General features: G+C 40.7%; 2 protein-coding genes across 6 annotated transcripts in view; one reads left to right on the top strand and one right to left on the bottom strand.

Annotated features, from left to right (window-relative positions):
* The window catches only part of rhbdf2 (rhomboid 5 homolog 2), a 79,467-nt gene extending 72,585 nt beyond the window's left edge, over positions 1–6,882 (top strand). For all 3 annotated transcript variants that reach the window (XM_008104369.2, XM_008104368.3, XM_062970636.1), the window contains exon 18: positions 5,440–6,882. In XM_008104369.2, the coding sequence (XP_008102576.1) occupies positions 5,440–5,859 (420 nt within the window). In that variant the 3' untranslated portion in view covers positions 5,860–6,882. The remainder of the gene's footprint in view (positions 1–5,439) is intronic.
* Positions 6,883–7,569: 687 nt separating this feature from the next.
* On the bottom strand, positions 7,570–23,979 carry aanat (aralkylamine N-acetyltransferase). Of its 3 annotated transcripts, none has more exons than XM_003217189.4 (5): positions 23,915–23,979; positions 16,509–16,582; positions 12,335–12,602; positions 11,649–11,803; positions 7,570–9,786 (listed from the first exon to the last, which is right to left on the bottom strand). In XM_003217189.4, the coding sequence occupies exons 3-5, from the start codon at positions 12,489–12,491 to the stop codon at positions 9,481–9,483; spliced, it is 618 nt and encodes a 205-aa protein (XP_003217237.1). In that variant the 5' UTR covers positions 12,492–12,602; positions 16,509–16,582; positions 23,915–23,979; the 3' UTR covers positions 7,570–9,480. The 3 variants fall into 3 exon arrangements, with proteins under 3 accessions (XP_003217237.1, XP_062826708.1, XP_016846816.1); XM_062970638.1 differs by lacking the exon at positions 23,915–23,979 and adding an exon at positions 20,264–23,563; XM_016991327.2 differs by lacking the exon at positions 23,915–23,979 and adding an exon at positions 22,317–23,563.
* Positions 23,980–24,057: the final 78 nt, after the last annotated feature.

The following is a 24,057-nucleotide window of genomic DNA, read 5'->3' as shown; positions in this document are numbered from 1 at the left end:
GGAAATAGACTTAGCCTGGTTTTAGTGGTTTTCAGGATGACAGTCCTCAGAGGTTTGGGAGCATTTGAGCAGGTCCTGAGAACCCCAAAACATATCCAGGGCTGCATTTTGCCCAGTGCTTTTCAACCCAGGAGGAGATGTTACATTGGGTTAATAACCCCTCTATTGTACGTTATTCAAACATCCTAGGCAAAAAATTCTCCAAGTCATAAAAAAACCCTGCAAGGATCAGGTAGTCTCTTTTATTAAAAAGCGGAAAGCACTTGCTAATTGCAACCTGCCAGCAGGGTTATTTTTCTTCTTTCTATCAGAAAATGCCCTCATTTTCTTTCTGTGAGAACACAATAAGAACAAGGAAGCAATTGCTGTTTGGGAATGGAGATATAAGTGAAGAAGAAGGTTACACAATTGGAAACTCTGATGTTAAGAGGTTCATGATGCTCACAGCAATGTCATGCAATACTTGGGATGATGCCATTTCATGCTACAGGTTTAAAGGCTCACAGTTTTGAACATTTTCTCATGTCACCATCTCTCTGCTTATGGAAAACTGCTACATAAAGAAGAATGTTTTAAGCATAAACATTTTGTCAGTGTGTTTGAGTCTCTGAGCCAGTGGCCAATGTGTGGAGCTGTGTGATTTAGCATTTTTATTTATTTCATGTCAAAAGCACTGCATAATAAATAAGTATAAAAGTGATAAAATAAAGGGAACACCAGCAAAACAGGCAACAGCGACTGCATTGTCTGTAGCTTTAAACAGTTATTCGTCTGTGCATGAGGCAGGGCATTGTGGGCCTGCATATAGATGCTGAATTGTTTGGTAGAGGATTCTTCTAGGCAGTGCCATTTTGCTAGGTTGTCTTTTGATCTGCCAACTCCACTTCTGAGTCTTTTCAGGGACTTCCAAGTTGCCCATTCTTGGTTTGCCCCTGGAGGAAGGCCCTTGTGGGAGCCCATCGAGATGGAATTGACTGATTTTGCTGCCTACAGGGATACACTTTCAAACCTACGGTCTCTTCTTGCATTGTATAGTCATATGGTCCCAAAAGGACTATGTCACGTGATACTTGTGCATATTCAAATAGGTGTCTGTCTGACCTCTTATATACTCATTTTCTTTGAGCTACTGGTCATTCAAATCACTTTTATGATGTCTTGTGCTTTGGATGTCTGCTCTGAAAACACCAGGACCCATGGTAAACTACTGGCTACTGGGGCTTTTAAAAGGGGATCCATGAGGTGCATCTGGCCCTCTGGCCTTCTGTTGAGCTCTCTCAGCGCATAGGGATTAATACAGGAGTCACTTTCCCTTAGCTTTATCCTCCCATCTCCTTCCTTTCTCCTCTTCGTGGCACGTGTAAGAGGCAGTCTAAGAAACAAAGGTAGCGTGACTGCAGGTGGGTGATATTACTAGCTGAAGTGCCCAGACTGGCCATCTGCCAGCCTTTTACTCCTGGCTCTGCAGAGTCCAGAAGGAGGGAACCATATGATGCCACTGTTGGAGCAGGGAGGCTATTAGGAGGTGCTTCTCCAGGGAATTTAATGTTCTTCTTTGCATATTAGGACAATAGATTGGATGGGGAGGTTTGGGTAGGATTTTGAAATGATTGTAAACAGCAAGGCAGAGCCCACACTTTGAAAATGGTTTGCATTTCTAGGAGAGAGTGTGTGAGTATGTATTTCACAGTTTAGCTTAGAAATTGGAGGGTGGGGTGCTTCAACCACAAATGCTTCAGGTGTAGGAGGAGATCACTATCCATCCAACCTGCTGTCACCTATTCCAGGTGCAGGTTTTATGAAGATTAGGTAATACCTCTTATGTACAAATTGTAGACAAGAGATTTTCAGTCAGTGCTTATCTGTGAAGCAGAAGGGCTTCTAGACTATACTCTCCTTGTAAAGAGTAATCAAATGTCATGTTGTAATGCTGAACCTATTCTATTGTGTGCTGGTCATTATATAACCCAAATGGCACTAGCCATTTGGGTTATATGCAGGAAATAGGATGGGATGGCGCATCTTGGAAAAGGGCATGATTGTTGGGATCTCTAAAGAGAAAATTCCATCCTGCAAAAATTAGTCATGGGACATGGGCATCTTGTTGCCTAAAATGAAGTGGCCACCTGAGTTAAGGTGCAGAGTAACTACAATCAATCCAGGTTAACTTAGCATAAGAGGCTGAAAATGTCACAAGCATTTCTCTCCATCCCTGGCAGCACAGATATAGTCAGTACAAAACATGCCTTTCCATGACACTCCCAATTTGCTGCCGGAGCCTTCTGCCCAGTGATGTGTCCAACAATGGTGGTTTGTTGTGCCTGTGGCGTGGGGGGGGCGGGGTGGACAGTTTCTGCACCCATCAGAGAATAGGCAAGGATGGTGGCTTTGGGACTTTGCATTGGGATGATTGATACTTAATTTTTTTCTCATGTAAGATTTCACTTACTAGCTTTTAGCAAGTATATCGCTCAGCCAAACATGCCTCAGAGAGATGATATGAAGATACAATGTGGCTATTTTTGCCTTCAAGCCAGCCCTCTCAGGAGAGTGCCCAACACTTTGGGAGTACAGTACCTAGCAGTTCATCCTGACATTTAAGGGAAAATGGGGAGAAATATTCACCATGTTAATAAATAAAACAGACAGAACAGTGGACACTTTGCAGAATGTGTGTAATTGTGGCTGCTTGAAATTTTTGCTTTGTATAAGTTGGGTAGTTAAGGCAGGAAACTGAGGAAGCCTCATCCTGCGATGGCAGCCAAGAATATCATTGTGTATGTAGGGAAGGCTCAGATTCCTCATTACTCCACTCTTCTCCTACACAAGAACCATACGGTGTGAAATACAGGTTGAGCATCCCATATATGAAATACTCCAAAAGCCAAAGTTGTCCACATAGGTGGCTGAGATAGTGACACCTTTGCTTCCTGATAATTTCATATATTGCATCTTAGGTGTATATGAAACATAAATTAATTTTGTGTTTACACTTCTAAAAGAAATCAGAAATATAAAACACTTTTAGTTTAAAGCATTTTGGAGACAGGATGTTCAGCCCGTACTGAGAAGTTTGTAGTACAACAGGTTCTGGGAATGAGATGCTAGGCAGTTTTCTTGGTTTACAGCTGTGGGTTGTGCCTTCTTTGCTCCTTTCTCTGAGGCACATGCCAGGCAAGATCCTCTTGCAGGAAAAGTAGCCCTCTGTTTCTGCTTGTTGGGTCACACATGCCAGCTGCCCTCTTTGCTTCCACGTGCAAGTGCCCTGCACCCTTTTGACTCATACAACAGCAGGCAGGTGGCTAATCTGAGCTTCTGTCAGGCTCCAAAGGAGATCACCCCAACTAATCCTTCAGACCACATCAGCAGTTTCTCAGGAGACTAGCTGGAGTGGCAGAGCCCACGGCAGGCTGCTGAGTCACTGGAAGGCCTGCAGCATCTCCCTTCAACAGAAGTTTTCAGCATCATGACTCAATTGCTTTTCTTGCCATGTGGGGAGTGGGTGGCCCATCTTGGAATGAATGAAGTAAGGGCAGAATGCTGAAATCTTGAGGAACGGCTGTTCCCACTTTGGATTAGGCACTTTTCTCTATTGCTTTCAAGGCTTATTCTCTAAAAGGGGTGTGGTGTGTGGTGTGGCAGAGAGTTTGGATTATTTATTAGGCAGACAGCAGCACCCTGTAACTTGAGATGCTTTCAGCTTCTTCCCTGAGCAAGACTACTTACTTCTACCATAAATATTTTCATGTACTAGCAATAGGTTGAGTCTCCCATATATGAAATCAGCATAATCCAAAATTCAAAACGTTACGTTGTCGTCTGCTCTCTTTTCCTTTGGGAAAAGGGGGCTAATTATACATCCAGTGCGTTGAGTTTATTTTTCAAGGTGTCCTGATGGGAAAAGATAAGCAGGGGGAAACTCTGTATACACAAGGCCAGTGTAAAACAGGCATCCCAGACACTTTTGCATTCACTTTTCATCCGATAGCACACCCTAAACATGGCTGGTGTGGGGTGACCCCTTTGGTTGCTGACTCTCTTCCTCCCATAGAGAATGAAAAAGATTCATGAGGGGGAATCCTCCCTCCTTCCTTCCCAGCTGTTTTGCTAAATGGATGGAAAGTCATCTGACAGCTAGCAAGGTGTCTGGGATGCCTGCTTTTTACTGGGGCCCTGTTCAAGTGCTCCGTCTTCACCTCTCCTCTTTCCCTTGTCAATCCTTTTTAAGACAAAGAAAAAACCTCAGGGTCATTCCAGACAGGCCCTATATCGCAGGATCTGATTCCAGGTTTTCTGCATTATATGAGTCCCCACTGCCAAGATAATCTGGGATAAACTGAAAACCTGGGATCAGATCCTGGAATATAGGGCATATTTGGAAGGGCCCTCAGTGGGGGTTCCACATCCCTCTTGTACTATGTGTGTGCAAATACAGATATCTCAGAATTCAAAAAAAACTGTGGGCTTAAGCTTTTCAGATAATGAAGACTGAAATAATATTTGTATTTCTGTCACCTGGTACCATTTCCAAATTAGGTGCATTAAGATAGACTGACTTCTACTTCTCAGTTTTTTTAAAAAAATATTAGGGTGTCACATCTGACATGAAAAGATACCTGTTTCAGTTGGGATGAAAGGAAGTGCAGAACGTTCTGGTGTGGTACTGCCTTGAAATCACAAGACTTCTGAACATGTTAAGTTTGAGGCTATCCTTCATGATGAGGATTACTTGTTGAAAGATGGCACACCCCCAAAGCTTCCCACCATCCACACATGTCAATATGATGTATGAAAATTGGCAGATTTTTAAAAGTGAGATGAAGTGTCCAGTGAAGATAGAGATCTGCATTTTCCTCTGGACTATAAGAGGTTTTTCCAATGCATTACTGCTGGATAAGAGATGGTTTGGGGAGATTTCTGTGCCAAAAATATAGCACTGCCTGTCTTTTGCATTCTATCCCCTCCTTGACACATCGGTTCTCAGTGCTGTAAAAACTCAAATCTGCAATAAAGAAAGATAACCCATGCAAACTGACAAAGCAAATGAGGATGTAGTGAAAAAGTGCTCCCCGCCTTCTAAAAATATCTTGAGAAAGTACCAGCACAATGGTATCTCCAGCCAGAATATGTTTGCTTAGTATAGCATTTGGAACAAGCTGGAGCAGAATAAAGTCCTAGCTTCAACACAGCTCTGTGTTAATATTGTATATCTTCTGTGGAACATAAGCTAGGGTGGCATTTCTGACTCATAGCATGGAGAAAATGACTATCTGCATTTGCACTTTTTTGAGTTAAAAAAGCTTAGGGTTGAGCTGAATCAAATAAAATGGCATAAGTGGGAGGAGGATCTTTATAGTGAAGAGTAAAGACCATCTAGCTGGCTCAATGGTGGAATGTATTCTTCCATAATTTATTTTTAATTTTGCTTTTATCCATTAGGTGGGGCCCGCAGGATCACAGTTTGGCTTGTTAGCCTGCCTTTTTGTGGAACTGTTCCAGAGTTGGCAAGTGCTAGAGAAGCCCTGGAAGGCTTTCCTGAACCTTTCTGGAATCGTCCTTTTTCTCTTTATCTGTGGCCTCCTTCCGTGGATTGACAACATTGCCCACATATTTGGCTTCCTCAGTGGGCTCTTGCTTTCATTTGCCTTTCTACCTTACATCACCTTTGGCACCGTGGACAAGTACCGCAAGCGGGCCATGATCATCATCTCACTGGTGGTTTTTGCGGGCCTTTTTGCATCTCTTGTAATCTGGCTTTATGTGTACCCTATTAATTGGCACTGGATTGAACATTTAACCTGCTTGCCTTTTACCACCAAGTTCTGCGAGAGGTATGATTTGGATCAGGTCTTGCATTGATGGAAATGGAAGCCTGTTTGAAAATTATTTAATGGAGAAACTTCAAACATGCTGGATTTTGAACAATAAGAAGTGGACTGAGGCAGCTCTGCCAGTACAATGCAGGGCACCTTTGTTCTCAGTCCCTTTGAAATTCCCAGGACCCTTTCATAGACCAGGACATGAAGCAAAACAACTGGGGATATCCTGTCACCTTTTGCAAAACTCCAGGAGGGGAGCAAAACAAATGCTTCTTACACATCACTTCATGATCATACTGGGCATCTGGATACCATTATTGGGAGGTACTGTTATAAAGTAGGTACATTATTGGTCAAAGCTTTAAAGCCAAAACACTCCAAGACAACCATGCCAGACAGTTGGCAGCACAACAGAGAATCTACCCACTCTGCCTTCTGTCAGGTGCCTTGGAATGAGTTAGCAAAGGTTCCACTGGCATCCTTGGTCTTTGGGACAGACTGGCCCTTTCCTGGAATGGAGACCTGGCAGAAAGTGACATTAAAAGAGCTCCTTTGTGATGAGGCAACATCTTGCTTCACTTTTTCTACTTAGCACCTGCCTGTCTCTATGGACTTTTGCTTGATGTTTATTTTATGCAATTCCGGGTTTCAAGAGTTTCTTTCTTGATGCCTTCTTTTGGCATGAGATGGTGCTTGAAATTTATGGCAGTTTCCCCTACCTTAGTGCCTTTTTGTGGTACTAGGAATTGTACTGTGAAAATAACTCCCTTCTTTGTCCAAGGGGTATTTTTATATGCATTTTTTCTAACAGTCACAATTTTCTATGTGTCCCCAGGACCAGACACTTTTTGGCAAAGAGCATTAATACTTTTAAAGAAACCTTATGTCATCTGTAATAAATGCTAATGGCTATATGTAGTAGCTGGAAAATACAGAAACTTGAGTTGTTGTAGGAACAGGGCTTGAAGGAGACCTTTTCTTGCACAGGAAAGACAAGCAGATTCTGAAAGTGACAATGGGGAGTGGGAATTTTTTTTTGTTCAAATAAATAAGTTTCAAACAACCTTGTGGAAAGTGTGTTATATAACTTGCTTTGTATAAAACTACCTAATTGTGCAGGTGAGCTGTCTCTAAGAAGGTTTGATAAGAGTGTAGCATTGTTGCTTGGGTGACTGAATTCAGGGCTGATTATTATTTAGTTATATAGCACATTATTGTACATGGCACCTTACATAAGTGGTTTAATTGGACAGTTCCCTGTTATCAGACTTAAAATTTAAACAAGGCATGATACATAAGGAAAGGGATGACTGTGCAAAAGTGCTGAAACAGACTAACACAGTTATGTCTGAATATTACTGCAGACCACTTCAAACTCTGGCAGATTCTAAATTTACAAGTGTTCTTCACAAAAAGTGTTATCTTCATGAGGACCCAGAGCCCAATACCAATACAGGCCCAAAATTGCCATAGGCACATTGTCTGAAACAACTCATGCTGAAATAACTGTGATGATGCTAATCATACTTCCTGTCACTAATTTTCAAAACTATATTGTGCCTCAGTATCTGCTAAGTAGAGGCCTGACCCAGCTGATATTATATGAGAAATTTAATTTCCTAAATTCTTGATGTCATCTTCTCATATTTTAAGCCAACCCCTTCCTTTGCACTATTACTTCCCAACAGTTGGTTTCTGCTTACATAACATGGTCGGTGGTGAAGGAAAGGGAAATAAGAGCAAGAACTCATTAAGAAAAAAACACATTTATTTGCTGACAACAAAAGACATGACAAGTGGAAAATGGCATGCAGAACAGTGAAGAATTAGAGATTTTCAGTAGCAAGGGCTAAGGAGTATTTTACTCTATAGAAGAGGTTCAGATGACCTGCAACATCAAGCCAACATGAATTCATTTGTTTAACCCATTAGGTAAACCTTGGGAATATGAGTGCACTTATTTTATTAGTAATCCTTCTGGTGAGTAAGAACCTTTCCCAAGCCCAGAGTAATTAAAAGAAAGAGGCACTTGCTCTGAGCATAAAGGAGACATTTATCAGCCAACTATCATGCATGTCTTCTTCCTCAGAACTCATTGGGCTGTAGCAAGTAAATCAAATAGAGAATGTCCATGCCCCCATCAGGTCATAGCTAGAGTAGAAATAATCTTTTAAAATATGCAGTGTTGTTTTAACTACAGATTACAACAAACACAGCTGCTGATTCTATATGAGTTTATGATGTTTAAGAAGTTTGTTTCACTGTGGTTGCAGCAGATGAGAGAGGCTTTGCTGCGGAGCCCACTGCATAAAGTGAAGCGCCCTGTCCTTCAAATTCATATCTGAGTAGGTTGGATCTCACTTTTAAAGAACAGGAAAATCGGTGAAATCCCTACTGGCTTCCCATCATCAAAAGGATGAGGTGGACAAGAAGCAGATCAGGCTATCAGCCAGGCCACTCTTGAGTAGTAAGGCCCATTAGTCTAGGTCATGAATAGAGAAGATGCAACTCTCCAGAATACTAGTGTTACCTGCTGCATGCAGGCAGCAGAAAGAGGCCTGTAAAATTCTGTGGTTTCTCTTGTTTAGTGGGGAAATCTGGAAATGAAGCACACTCTTGTAAGCAGGAACTTGACCTTCACCTCTCTAGCATAGACATTGCCTGAGGAAAAAAGCTACTTGTGTCTTGAGCAACATATATTTACAGAGTACCACATTACACTGTACAGGAAATTCAAACACAGATTCCATGCATTTCAGAACAAGAAAGTCACAAGTATGAAAAAGCATGGAGAATATTTCTCTGCAGAGTAATTTAATCAGAACATAGTTCTTTCCCAAGACAAGTATCAATACCCTGAAATAATTACATTCTATTTTTCAGGCAATATTTTCCTTATTTCTCTATTAATCCCAAGAGGTCTAGGGGCAAGAAGGTAAGCATTCAGCCAAACCTGAAGAATAAAAAGCTTGATTTCTGAAATTAATCCCATATTTATACAACTATATTAGTTTGATAGCAGCAGTGTCTGTTTTCCAACAGAGTTCCATTGCAAGCAACAGTTACTAATATGTATCATAACTTTGATAGTTCTGGCCAGAAAAATCCAACTTGTACTATCTGGAGTAGATCACTTTAAATGTTACTCATTTATGGAAGGTAAATTTGGTGGATTTATCTTTGCCAGCCTGCCATATTCTTACAGTCCTTACAAATGAAAATGAGAAACCGGGAGGCTGACTGGGGACTTTTCATTTCCCCATCCATATATATAGGGTGGGGACAAAGGAAGTGAGGAAAAATAGGCCAAAGTTTAGCTTCTGCTTTTAAAGGCAGCTGTATGGTTTCTTTTTAAAGGAACTGTTGGCTCTTGGGAGTTTTGTCTTAGCATGATGAAATTAAATCAAGTTGTGGATCTACAACACAAGTGGTTCCCAAACTTCTTAAAAGCAGACCCATCCATTCCACCTCTTTTGTCTTTGTGCACACGCACTTCACCGCAGATAGCCCCTATCGCCACCACACAAACAACTTGGCATCCTACCCACAAGCCTCTGATCCATTTCTAGGTCCCATCAGAAAGGTTGGGAATCACTGAGAGCAGGTCTTGCCAGCAAACATGATGAGCAGCTGGAAACGAATGTGAAGGGGAGGCATAACCTCAGCAACCACTGTTCCTGCGCATGAAGGCATGACCACGAACAGCATAGTTCATTTCAATGAAATTCAGTGATCCCACGGTGACCTCGCAGGGGCCTAATGCTTTGAAGCCACACTTGGAGTAAAAAGGAACAAGGAAATCTTCACACATTAGCGTAGCATGGCGCACATAAGGTAGGCAGCACAAATACTGTAAGTAGCGCCACATCAGAATAAAGCCTTTGCCTTGCTGGCGGAAGGTGCGATGTACTGCCAGGACGTGGATATGGACTTTGGTACCATGGGGTTTGTGCAGAGTCAGAGCATCCTGATAAGGGAGAGAAGAGAAGATGACAATTACTACTACAGATTTGGTCCTATCAACTTGCATTTCCTAACATTGGCTGAATTGACTACTTAAAACAGTGGCCTTATACTATAAAATATACTATCAAAAACAGTGTGGTGTGGTAGTTCCAATGCTGGATTAGGACTCTGCATCTTGACTCAGTCATGGAAACCTTTGGGACCTTGGACTAGATACACACTAGACAAACACTCTCAGCCTCAGAGGAAGGCAATAGCAACCCTGCTCTGAACAAATCTTGCCAGGAAAACCCCATGATAGGGCTTCCACAAGTCAATGAAGCTATGCTCACTTTGAAATTGTTAGCTGGTACGAACAAACGAGTTCATTAGTTCTACTGGAATACATTTCACATGATTAGACACATAAAGAGAAATGTATCAGATGCTGCTAACATTTAAATAGCTAGGATTTCCTTCCAGATGTCTTCTGGAGTATTAATAAAAAAGGAAAAGCTTACTTTATATTGAGGCAGTGCAAGAATCCATCTGTCCTATAATTATTTCACTACCAGACTCTTAAGCAGTAATCTTTCAAGGAGCACTGTGTGACTATTACCTCAGGTAAAGTGACGGCCACAAAAATATCTCAAATATTTATTTATTTATTTATTTCAATCATTTATACCCCGCCCTTCTCACCCGAGGGGACTCAGGGCAGCTTACAAGTGGCAATTGATGCCGTTACATTGATATACAATGAACTAAAACGTTAAAACAGTTAAAACAGTCATAAAATACAATATACAAAGTTTAAAACAATGCAAAGTGCTTATGCCATTCATCCACCAGACTTTATACAAGAGCCGTAATTCAGACGGCGTTGAAGCCAACACATGCTTATTCTTCAAATGCCTGCGTACATAGCCAGGTCTTCAGTTTTTTTCTGAACCCCAAAAGGGATGGGGCCTGCCGAATGTCACTGGGGAGGGAGTTCCACAGCTGGGGAGCCACCACCGAGAAGGCCCTGTCTCTTGTCCCCACCAGCTGTGCTTGTGAGGCAGGTGGGACCGAGAGCAGGGCCTCTCCAGATGATCTTAAGGTTCTCGTGGGCTCATAGGGGAAGATGCGTTCAGACAGGTAAATTGGACCAGAACTGTTTAGGCTTCAATGAAACATCCAATTATTTCAGGATGGACACCTGCACTCATAGTTCCACTTGCTCAGTATCTACACAGCCAATGCATATCAACTTTCAATGAATGACACCTTATTTTCTTTAGACATTATCTTGGACAAGAAAGCAATGGATTCCTTTTGAGAATTGGACATATGTCCAAATACTACAGGCCATCTTTGGCTACCAAAAGAAATTATACTAGTCCTATCTAGTCCAATATGATTCAGAGTGGGTGAAAATTTATGCAAACTTAGGGAGTATTAAAATCATTCTTTGTTTACCCACAAACTGTTAATACAGATGGCAGGAGGAGGGGTTCATGAACAGTGACAGGACAGAAGAAGGCAATTTCCTTCCCTAAGAGTGGCAATGCTGAGAGGGAACAGGGACTTCCTTTGTAACTCATGGATAATGAAAGATCATGGGGATGGTGGACTATTCTACTTTTTCCCCCAGACCACTAGAAAGAAACACTGTAATCATTTCAGTAATGAAATTTTAAAGTGTGGAGTAGTGGGCAGTAAGAATTGCTGAGGGCTTTATCTTGCACCCAAGTGTATGAATGGGAACACAGTTGTTAGCGCAGTTTGAATTTTCCCATTAGTGTTAGTACCTGCTGTGTTTACATTAGGTTCTGTTCGCTTCCTATTCGAAACAGTTATAAAATGAGAAATACATGCATTTTAAATTGTTCTAGTTATTACCTGGCTCAATCTCTCCTGGTCCCAGAGGGAGCCTATAATGAAGGCAACTAGTCGGCCTTCTTCAAACCAGCCAAGCGACAATTCAGGACACAGGTTCAGAAAGTGTCGGATCTCATCCAAATGGAGAGGACAGTCTCCAGACACTGAAATAAATGCTGTGAAAGACAACAAACAAAGAAATTAATGGTGTGCTGCTGAAGCTTCATGCAGACAAGGAAGATATTGGGTATAAGAATAAAGGCACAAAAAGGAACTATCAAGAAGACAAATGTTACATACTTCATTATTTATTTATTTAATTAATTTATATACCACTCTTCTCCCCAGGGAGACCCATATTTAAAATCATGAAAAAAACTTTGTTCTTCAAGTGTCTAAAATACTAGCCTAGTAAATGTATAAATCACAGGAGGACTCTGAATGATAAAATAGCAATGATCAACACTGCGCCAGTGCTTTACTTTCAAAAACGAAAATTCAAAGTCTAAAAAGCAGCTAGTTTGATTTGTAGCATCATCTGACAACACAAAAAGGTGTTAGTTTGTCTTAAAGGTGCTGCCACTCCCCCCCCCCCCCAAAAAAATAGTAGTAATTCACAAAAACTGAAGGATGGAAGTGTCTTTCCTCTTGGAAGTAGACTAAGGATCATCACAAAAACCTAACTGATAGATGAAATGGAGTTTTACCTTCTCTCTCAATTTCGAAGACACTGATGGCATCCTCAGGAGTGAGGCACCGGAACTCGCTCGCAGGAAGGGTGTGCCGGCGCTGGCGCCCAGGAGAGCTCCGTGGAGGTCTGAAGTGGAGGGGCTTCAGAAATGGTAAAGCGCTGATCGCGGACATCTCCTCTGTTTAGTTCTGTATCTTTGGCAGATGCTTCTCTTCCTTTTGGAGTCAGGATATCTTGATTTCAGCCAACTGCTTCAAGCACGCTTGGCCAACAGATGAAAATACCTGCACAGCACATATCAGATTAGGACATTTGCATCTCTTTATATATACATGCCAGAAACATGTTGCAGCTTCTAGTATCTTAGTCATCGCTGCCACTACAGCAATGAAGGTCCACCAGGCCACAGAGATGAGCCTTGGCTATTGTTTAGCACACAAAAGCAAAGTCTAGCAAACATCCAGGTGCTGTGCATTAGAGAAATAATGACAGAGGAAAGGAATTGAAAATGGCTTTTATAGCCTGAGGACCTGATGACGGGGTTAAGTGGCAAGATAGGCAGGGTTAATACACTGACGTGAGATGGAGCAGAATGGTTATTCTGAGGTCACCGAAAAGCTGGATCGGATGACTCAAACACACGCTTAGGACCTAATCCTGACAGATACAGATTGCCTCCCACTAGGTGCTGGGTCACTCTGCTTCCAATGGGGGAAAAAGGCACCAAGCCTCAGAAAGAGCATGCCGAGTTCCCACACAGAATCAGACACTTAATACTGTCAAATCAATCTTCCACCTTCTGGAAAGCTTTCCTGTAATGTCTAATTAACCATTATATAACTCAAAGAACACAATGCACTGGAAAAGGCAAAAACAGAGCAATGGCAGGGTCAAGGACCACCTGCAGGACAGTCTCAAGGACAGTGGTTGATCTTATTTGGAGAAGGAAACTAATTTTGAAAGGGCACATTAAGCAGAGACTGCTAAAGGAAGAATGCTAAAGATAAGCTGGAAATAAGCTTTCTTAAACCCAGCAGCCTTTGGCAAAAACAGCCAGCTAGAAATTCAAGAAACTTCCTGGCTGTTCAGAATGTTCTTTTTCATTGCCTTTTTCAAACGATGGGATGCTGACTTAGTTAACAAGCTACAAAGTAACAGCAGAATAAAAAAAAATATCCATATAAAACATATGAATAAGTAACCAAGTGATCAATTTGTTTTTAAATCTTCAGGGCTCAAGTGAATTATCTTTACATTTGATTATATTTCAAATTGCCTAATTCACTAATGGAATATATTGCTGTATGAGTTAGCAATGGCTATTGGTTTAGCAACCTATAAGATTAAATGAATTCACAGAGTACTGATGTATGAGATCATGCAATCTTGAGAAATGTGCTTCCATTTGAGAAAAATATCAAGTGTTAACACATGGTCCATTGAATGCCTATGATCTCTGGAGGCATGTGGGCTCTCTGTTTAAAGAGCTGGTTAACTAAGAAGGAGACATGTCAAGATTTAATCCATGCAGGGGGGGTTTAAGAGCCTTCATATTTTGAAGAGCCTCTCAAATATAAACAGAAGAAAAACGATGCCACATACGTGCATGTGCTTTAAAGTGTTATTTCTAATGTGCCATTTGCCAGCGTGCTCTGGAGTGAAAAGGAACCAAGAGGACAGATCAGGTAAAAGAGATTAGCCCATGAACTATTACAAGTCCCTGAGGTGAGTGCTTTGACGTGACAAGTGATCTATACACAGAAGTCTTAAGTGCCAACCTCCAATCAGGCAAACTTTGATGGCCATTATTTATTCCCACTCTGGGGGTGCAAATTAGACACAGTAGCAGTTATAAACATAACCCAAAGCTTACTCACCTGTCCTATCCAGTTTGGATAGTTCTATATACCCTTATAAGCACAGTGTATGAGCCATGAAATGAACTGGCGGAAGGCATTATTGTGATACATGTATATCTCTATGGCAGAAGCTGCTAGGAAAAGGGTGGCAAACCATGTGTGTGCAAAGTAGACTCTACTTTTCATTTAGAATTTTACAAGAATTTGGACAAGTCTGAATTTAAGTAGCAGAACGTATGAGTCTTTTAATCAAGCTTGACAGGCAGCATCTACATAAGAATGTATTTTACCAATGAAATACTTAGGCCTGAGGTTTTCAGCTTTTAGTTATCAATTTGGTGATTTTGAATACTGTACTAAAATATTTTAGCAATAATTTATGTATATTGCTTGCGATTCTTTCTGAGAAGTAGGAGAGGTTCATTAAAACTTTGTATTTGGCATTCTTAGATAGCTTACAGATCTATGGTAAGATATACTGATCATCACTTGCCAAAAAGAGCTGGGTGTACAATTTTTAAATAATATTTATCAAAAACACAATAATATAGCAACATAATGTACCATACCTCAGCAATTAACTAAATATTTTTAAACAAAAAAGAAGAAATCCATGTAGAGGGACCTTTTATCTCAAGCACAAACACAAAATATATGAAAAGTATCTGTACATTCAATATATGAGTATGATATAGGAAGCAGGGCACAGTTCCCAAAAACTCAGATTATATAAATGTATTCATCTTTAACCAGACTAATATATTTCCAGGGCCAGAGAACATTTTTATTTTAGCTGCAACAGACAAAGACAGCAACTATTTCTTAATCGGTATATACACATCTTAATTCAAGACAACATGTAACACAGTGCAAACGGTCACCTCTCACTAATCGAATTGCAAAAGACTGCATGTCTCTAGTATATACAGAAATGTAATAATTCAGATATATATGCAGGAATAAAACTGATCCTAATAAACTCTGCTTTTGAATTCCAGTTTCTAATTACTTAATTGCAAACTAATTCTGTTAGAGTTACTCTTCAGTTCTGGTGGAAAATGTAAGGATATTTTCTGATAGTTTCAGGTCTGGGAATTTCTTCATATGTCTTTTCCCACAAGATGGAACGTGTTTATAAGTCAATAAAATAACTTATCAATAATATTTTGTCCAAAAATGTAGTGATAACAAGTTTTTCATATCACATAATGTGGCTTTCCATTGCTTTTTAGGAACATTGGTTATCTCCAGTACCTTTAAAATGGAAAGGAATTTTTAAAGTATTCAATGTACACATTAGCAAATGCAATGATAAATCAGATAAAAACAAGTTACAGTGTTCCCTCTCTTATCGCTGGGGTTAGGTTCCAGGACCATCCCCAATAAGTGAAAATCCGCAAAGTAGGGACACTATATTTATTTTAATATTTATACATTATTTTAGTAGTTATACACTATTTTAAGTCTTTATCAACCAATCTTTGGTTGATAAATCGCCTTCTTCTCCTCCCGTTGCCGCTTGGGCTCCTTTTCTCTCCATTTGGCTTCTCCTTTCTCCCTTCCTTAGGCTGTAAAATGTAATATTTTATGATTTATAAGAGTCTTTTAGAGTTTATTGAAAAATAGCGAAACAGCGAATCCGCAAAAAGTGAACCACGAAGTAGTGATGGAACACTGTATTTAACTAATATTTCAGTCCTGCTGCCACTGTTACTTTGCTTTGTCTAGGTCCCCACATGGCCAAGAAGGGTGTAGCCTCTGCCTGTACTGAGATCCCTCTGGAGTGACCAAATGAATAACATTTTCTCTTGTATGATTTTTAAAAAATATTTTCCTGATAAAGATGCCAATGGTGCTTCTAAAGCTAGCATGATATGTTTGTGCATTTAATTGGCACATTAAAGACAGGGCTCTTTTGCAAATTTTGTACTTTGTCTTATTTTGCTGTATGGCAAACATTGCTACCTATGAATATGTTTCCTACACTTAGCTATGATCATATGCATACCTACATGTACATCAGTCCTGTTTAAACCAGTAACAACATAATTTTCAGTAGCATAAGTCAGAATATTGTGAAACATACAAAAATGAGGAAGGTGACACAATTTTTATATAAAAAATGGGGGAGCAACCATGCCCACAAATTATTTTATCATTCTGTTTAGATGTTAATTGGTTGTTACCCAAAAGGTATAAATAAAATCACTATTGGTTGAAAACTGCACACAGCATGGAAAGAGGACACATTCACTTTCAGAATGTGATTTTTTCCAACTTGGGAAATCAACATCATAGATATTACATCAAAAACACATCAAAAACTCTTACCTGTGCACTAATTATTTGTAAGGATCCCAACTGATTATCTCCAAAGATAGCAATCTGTAGACTTTGTAGAGTCACTGCCAAAAGGAAGGAAGGAGAAAGAAGATTGGGGTGGATGTTGAGGCATTCCCAGCTTCTTTGCTAGAAAGGCTAAAGGAACTCCAGCTTATATATTTGTTATTTATAATGCACGTGATGGGATTCTTAAGACATTTTTAAATCCTCATGAGACAAAGGTACTTGCAAAGGCCTCAAGCTGACATGACAACAAAAGGATCGCAGCAGGCTTTACTGTCTTGGCATGATTTTCAGCTGAGGGATAAAGCATTTTAGCTGATTGCTAGAAACAAGGATCATCGTAAAAGCCACAGGTGAATTGCACAGAAATGTGCCAGCAAAAAACAGGTGAAGCAGAAACACATTGCATGCCTTTGATGTAACAGTGAACTCTAAGAGGGGTGGACTCTAAAAGGCATGCAAACCCCTAGGCCCCACTTCTGTTACCCTTGAAGACCTTTACCAGTTCCTTCAAATCCTCCTCCTATTTCAAACATAACAGGAATGATCGCCTCCCAAAATGCCCAAAAATACACAAAATACTCCCTCTGCACCCAAAAAATACAATAAAACTCTGTATTATCCCCAAATACTTTGACTTTCCCCTACAGTTCCTTTCAAAATGACAACAAAAGATGACATGATTGTAGTACAGGGACTGCAAAGTGTAGACAGAGGTATCTGGCCTTGATCTTAGGGTACAGTTCACAGGGCACTTGGGTGGGGGAGAAATATTGGCCTTGGGCCCCAATGCTGTTGCCCACTCCAGTCTAAAACTTCTTGCCTGAAAGCGGACATCAATATTTTTGCAAAACAATTACTCTCCTGATTTTGCCCATGACCTGCTGTATTTCATAACTGAATCTTCCATCTTTCCAAGATAATTGCATAGAGAGCCATATTAGGAAAGAGATAAAGAACATCTGCATTAAATGCTACATCCTAAACTGTGTAAGATTAACTTATGGATTTCATGATAATTTTTGTGCAAGTCAAGGGAAAGGTGCACAGAAATCTCCAAATAGCTGCTCTGGGAGCAGGACTCTGAAAAGCAAGGGCCACCAAAGACTACTATGCTGGGTTAATTTTTTTGGGATTAAAAAAAAAACTTTTTTACAACGACTGCGATATTATCAGAATTAGACTCTCCACTGCAGCACTTTTTAAAGGGGAATCACACATGGTTGAATGCTCTGTTTAATTATTCTATGGCTAGTCTTCTAAAATGGGTACAAAAAAAGGAGCGTGTTAACAGCCATTCAAAATGCACTCCAGAACATTTTGTGATTTTTGTAATAGAAGGCTGTTCACAGTATGGTGCCTTAGAGTCCAAGCACTGCCATTTATCCACATGCACCTAAGAGATAAAATCTATCTGCTCCTGGACTAACTTCTAAAGACCTAGAGAAAAAAGATTTTAAAAACTTTGTAAATCATACGAGCAATTTTAGAATAGTATTTCCTTCAAAGGCAAACAATAGAATAGGAACATTTGTTTTTCTGCAATTGTGGTGCGTATGCTATAATTTCATGGAACATCTGAGCTGAGCTGTCTTCAGCCGCTGTAATGATAAACCATAGCTTATAATAACAAGTGCATGTCCTACTCTCCAGCCCCCATGGCTCAAATGAATTCAGAAGCTTTTTTTTTTTTTTTTTTTTTTTGCTGAGGATGATTTGGCCTGACATCTTAAATGACAAAGAGTGGTTATCACTAATTTTGGTTCATTTGAAATCACTTCAAACCAAGGTTTATTAAAACAGTTTTCAGTGTTAAAGAAAAGAAGACAGCATGCAAGCTCAGTCTGCCTCAGATCGGACTGAATCATAGTTTGGGGGTAGTTAATTAAAATTGGTAAAGATAACAGTAAACTCTATATCTATCTATATAATAAAAATGAAAATATATTTGTGTGTGTGTGTGTGTGTGTGTGTGTGTGTGTATGCTTGATTGTGGGTGATTTCCAAGAAGGCTTCCACTTCCAGAGGGCCCTGTGACTTCCACCAACAATGGATCTGGACCACACTTGTACACTTGGCACAACAACCCCCACCAGGCCCCCATGAACAACATAAAATATTGGAGGGATTTGGGGGGGCTGACTCTGGATTTTGGGAGTTATAATTCACCCACATCCAGAGAGCACTGTGAACCCAAGCAACGATAGATCTGGATCAAACTTTGCACTGATACCCATCATGACCAACTTTGAATACTGGTGGGGTTGGGAGGGGGGGGGGGACTGACTCACTATGTTGAGAGTTGTAGTTCATCCACATCCTTAAGCATTTTCTAATCAGAACATTCATTAAAAAACCAAGAGCAAACAATGACTATTTCTTATAAATAGCATTACAAAAGACCTAACCCAAGCATCGGCGGGTACCTAAGCTAATATTAAATACAAAAGAGACACCTTGGGAATAGCAAGAAAGAGAGGATAATCCTATTTCCTGAGTCACTTCCCTACTGGTAGGCCAGCACAAAAGCAGAAAGAACACATTGCAAGTGAGGGGAACTTGTGAGATTGCCAGCTATTGAAAGGTTTTGCTGATCAATAAATAGTGGGGGTGGGTTAACCATGCAAAGGAGGCAGACTGGCAGCAGGATGTGCATGGGGTCATGCAACAGGGACCACCATCAAGGTGGCAGTCCAGCTCCAATGCTAGATTGCCTGCTTCATACAATAAAGTCCTCAGTTGCCTTTATACAGTGATACATTCACATGTCGTCACAATTTTAGTGAGACATTACAGAATATATATATAAACTAAGGAAGCAAACGTTACACACAGGACAAAGTATAATATATACAGGGTAATATATACAGGGTGGGACCAGGTCTGACCCTGTATAGCTTCCAAGATCTGACAAAATCTGGTATATTTGGCCAATATAGATCTTACCTAATGTTATATATGATTGATTTGAAGAAACTGTGGTACTCTAAGCTGTATATATAAATGTCATACTGGATTTATTCCATGTCTATTTGGATATTATAACACAAACTTGCAAAAATGGTGTTAACATAGCACATTAGCAAATCTTGTATAGTATTGTTTGGATTCAAAACTACATACCGGTAGTACTATCAAAGAACGCCACCTGTTGGGAAAATAAAATCTGCCAAACTGACACTGTAAGAGGCAAAAAATCTGTTCAAAGCAGATGGGGGAAACAGAAGGGCCTCTTTACAACATTTTGCATTCACTAAGATGTGGGTGGTTTACAGCTGAGCACCACTTTTCTCAGCATTTAAATAATAATTGATCCAGCGGTGTAAATATTTTTTGCAAATCTAGGAACATCATCTAAGACCGTGGTGGCAAACCTATGGCACACATGCCAGAAAAGGCATGCAGCGCCCTCTCGCCTGGTATCATCGTCGCCGCCCCCCTCACACATCCTCAGAGCAATTTTCTCTGTTATTGTCCCTTTGGCCTCAAGGGCTTCTACCTTAAAGGAGGGGCTGAAACTGACTTCAGAAATTATATTGCTCAGAGGAAAGGACTTTTTGAACCCCCAGGTTAAGATTTCCTGTAATAACTAGTATAATACTACAAGTGGCCACAAAAGAAATTTCTGAGAAGGTGGGATCACAATACAAATCCTGCTCTAATCTTCTCATTTTTTTCTACCAAAACCTCCTAGGTGATGGATGACAAAGGCAATGCCCCCCAAAAGTTGCTGGAATCACCAGTAGAGGCAATGTTGAGGATAGATGGGAGGGCAGTCCAACACCATCAAATAGGCCTCCCATTCTGTCTCTCCAACTTATGTGATTTGGCATGTTCTGTAAAAAGAAGAGGAATACCATGTTGCTTCCCTGCCATCAGCAGGTAGAGATCATTGCCCAGGTATGGTAGAATATCCTCAGCACCCCCATGTAGGATTGGTTTATTGCCTTTACTGTTTGTCAACATGTAGTTTTCATTAAGCTTTAGAAAGCTAACTCCAGGGCCATGGGGTTTTGACTCTACAGTCTGAATAGCACACAGCATTATACAAGACGTATCAGGCAACTTAACCACTCATTAATTCTGACTACATGAAAACACTACTCCTTAGAAATCTCCAGTACATAGGCAACTCAGTATATCACACTTTTACTTCACAGGAACCTATGGGGGTAAGAGAGATCTCTATTACTGTGATTCCAGTTGGAAAACAAAACATCCACAAGATGGAGCCAGAGTTTCCACAGAGAGAGGGAGGGAGGGAGAAGCAAGAATAAAAGATAGAATTGTATCCAGAAGCTGAATTACACCTTGGCCACAGGGTATTTCTTGCTATTTATATTGATAGTTGAAAGGAAAACCCAGTAATCTGACTATGGTTCAAGCAAAAGAAAAATATTTTTAAAACTTAGAATATTTGGAGAAAAAGGTACACACTAAAGGAGATGGAGAAACAGGAGTTCAAAATGTCATGTACACACATACATCACATTGGGGGTAAATTGGGATGGGAAGAATATGGTCTCCAATTGATGGGCTGCAACTTCTATTATGCTATACTATAGGGCTGATGGGAACTGCAGTTTATCATCTGGTGGACTAAACATTGCTCACTCAGTTTAATGCTTTGCATTACTGTTCTTAAAAAAAAAAAGAACCCATACATAATGGATTAGAAATGTAAGGGCAAAATATGATACTGCACAGAGAACTCAAGTAGTTTCATTCTGCCCTGGGCACTTAACTTTCACATATACACATCAAAACATCATTAACATGATGGGACACTATATCTCTTTTGCTTTGAAGGGCATGGTTGTTAGAGACAAGTTTTAAATGTAGAAACTTCCTGAGCTTTGTGCACCTTAGTAATATGAACCTCCCTAGAAACAACATAGGGGTTTCAATGTAGGGCATGTGGATATTCTTTTATAACTCTAAGATTAATCAGATCTTAAGAAATTCTTTTTATGCCTCCTTAAGTTGCAGCTATCCATTTATACTATATTCATGTTCATGAGAGGATGCAACAATTGTATTGGGAATAAACCTTAAGAATGGCTGTTAAAGCCTCATGTCAAAATTATTATGTTAAAATATTTGTACAATATATTGTACAAAATTATACTGCCAACCTTGATTGCTAAACACATTGAAGATAACAAGTAAGAACTGGGGTGAGTATTTTTGTACAACTAAGAAATTAATGCTAAACTCTCAAAAGAATAACTATACTGCCCCTACATTTTATAACACTAGTACTATCTCATTTTTTTCTCTATACAGAAACAAAGCTTCACTCCTCACAACTTCTACGTGCTTCACCCCAACCTAATCCTTGCACTAGACTAAAATGAGTGTTAGGCTCTTGTGAGGATGAGACATTAGCTCCAAAAATTCCCCTGTTGCCCGCCCAGCTTCTGAACTTCCATGTCACAATTGGACTCCCTCAATTTGCTTTCCATCTAAGCTAGCAGTGATGGATGTCCAAGGAATTAATTGCGAGTAGCACACTCAAATTATTCCTGTACCAGACTCTAAGGGTTTTCAACATCACAACAGTATTATACCCTGATCATTTTTATTAGGTGAAAAAAAACCCTCTCTCCTTCTTACTTTCAAATCTCAAAGAAACCTTTAAAACTGAATTTTGAATTTTTGAATTTATTTTGTTCTCCAGACAATGTTTCTCTCTCCCATCCCTTCAACTCCTCATGCCCACACTCTTGTATCCCTCAATTTGATCATTGTGCCTCTGCTTTGTGTCTTTAGTCATTTCTGAAGTATACCAACCCTAAAGTGAACCTATCACAGACTTTGGGGACATGACTTGTTCATAGGAGGGGGGCGCCTTTGCCTTCTTCTGAGAGAGTGTGAATTACTCCAGGTCACTCAGTGGGTTTTCAAAGCCAAGCAGATATTCGAACCCTGGACTCCAAGTCTTCACCCAAGGCTAAAATCACTGCTGCACACCGGCTCTCTTTCCCCCTTATTCCTTCTCTGGGGCTACGCTACAATACAGATCCAGAAGAATGAGACGAAAGGGACAAATGCACAACAAATGGCTTAATTAGTAATCTTCTTTTTCCATTTTATCTTTATTCGTTCGCTTTCCATTTCACTCATTATGGCCAACTTCCCATTTTGAGAGCCTCTCCCTCCATCTTCACCAAGACACTCAGGGACAGCCATCTCCAAATTGCTGTGTGCTCTAACATGGAGCAAAGCAAGCCAGGAGCCTTTGGGGGTAGACACAGGGAAGGGTAGGGGGCACAAGGGAAGGAGGCAGAGAGACCCACCCTCAAAGGTCCCTCTACACAAGTGGTTCCCAACCTGTGGTCTGTGGACCACCAGTGGTCCCCAAGAACTAAAATATGGTTCGCGGCCTCACTGTTACACTGTTGCAACGAGAGCAACTGGTCTTGTAAAACCATCTTATAGTGCCGAGGCAATGGGGATGTTGTGAGGGGAGAGTCTGACTACCAACTAAGGTGCGACAACAAGCCTCCTGACTGCTGCTTCTCCTCCTCCTTCCTCCCCCAGAGTGGAGCCGTTCTATGTGGCACCTGGAAGCAGGGCACCTTGGTGTTGTTTTTAGGCCTGTTCCTGGGATTATTTGGGGTACCAATTCAGAAAATTGCATTGTGTAGACCACATCAGCTCTAGATTATTAAATGTGGGCAAGCAGATGGTGACTACTGGATGGCATATGTTCTGTATCAGAAACTAGAGCTGCTGTGGTCTATCCAATGCAATTTTCTGAATCAGCACCCCAATTAACCAAACCTAATCTAAAGTTGACCAAAAAGTGGTATGTAACCCTTTCGATATTAATGTTATTTAATTAATTATTTAATTAATATACCACTCTTCTCCCCCAGGGGGACTTAATGTTGGAGAGTGCTCCCTGGTCAAAGTGGGCCCTGATCAAGAATAGGTTGGGAACCACTGCTGTAGATGAAGGCAGTTCCACAGCACTTTAACCATCAAGACTCAAGGCCATAAAATCCCAGGATTTGGGAGTTTGTGGAGACACCACCACTCTTTAGAAGAGAACACCGAAGGCCTTGTAAAACTACAGGATTCCTGAGCACTGCGACATGGAAGTTAAAGTCATGACAGAATACATTAATTCTGTAGTGTGGATGCGCCATCACTACGGGGGGAGGGGAGCACTTGCCAGTTCCGCCTTGGTTTTCCCTGATGCAGTGGGAAGGGGCGCCATCTTATTATGCTCCACTTGAGGCAAGCAAACGCCTGTGTGAACACCTGCTGGGGCCCTCCTCACAGAGACACGCTCTCTATTCTCCTCCCTGTTTTCTGTGCTGTGTTCCATAGCCCTCTGCTGTGAGCCGTTTTCCCTCTCTTCTCCTTCAGGTGTCCAAGCCTACCTCCATCCCTTTCAGGTAGGAAGAAGTAAGCCCGGCCCTCTGCCTCCCTCCCTCCGCCCCCTTCCTCCCAACTCACGCGGCGCTTAACCCCGCCCCCTCCTCGCCTTGCTATTTGACGCGAGACGTCGCCATCTTGAAACCCC

This window comes from Anolis carolinensis, chromosome 2 (assembly GCF_035594765.1).
Source record: "Anolis carolinensis isolate JA03-04 chromosome 2, rAnoCar3.1.pri, whole genome shotgun sequence".
Lineage (NCBI taxonomy): Eukaryota > Metazoa > Chordata > Lepidosauria > Squamata > Dactyloidae > Anolis > Anolis carolinensis.
This window is presented reverse-complemented; position numbering and strand designations above follow the sequence as displayed.

What these genes read in the sequence shown, in the direction of transcription:
- aanat (XM_003217189.4), bottom strand. Translation starts at nt 12,491, where the DNA reads ATGTCCGCGATCAGCGCTTTACCATTTCTGAAGCCCCTCCACTTCAGA. An exon ending in CTTCGAAATTGAGAGAGAAG is followed by an intron (nt 11,804 to 12,334) that starts GTAAAACTCCAT and finishes TGTCTTTCACAG; the next exon opens with CATTTATTTCAGTGTCTGGA. An exon ending in ACCAGGAGAGATTGAGCCAG is followed by an intron (nt 9,787 to 11,648) that starts GTAATAACTAGA and finishes CTCCCTTATCAG; the next exon opens with GATGCTCTGACTCTGCACAA.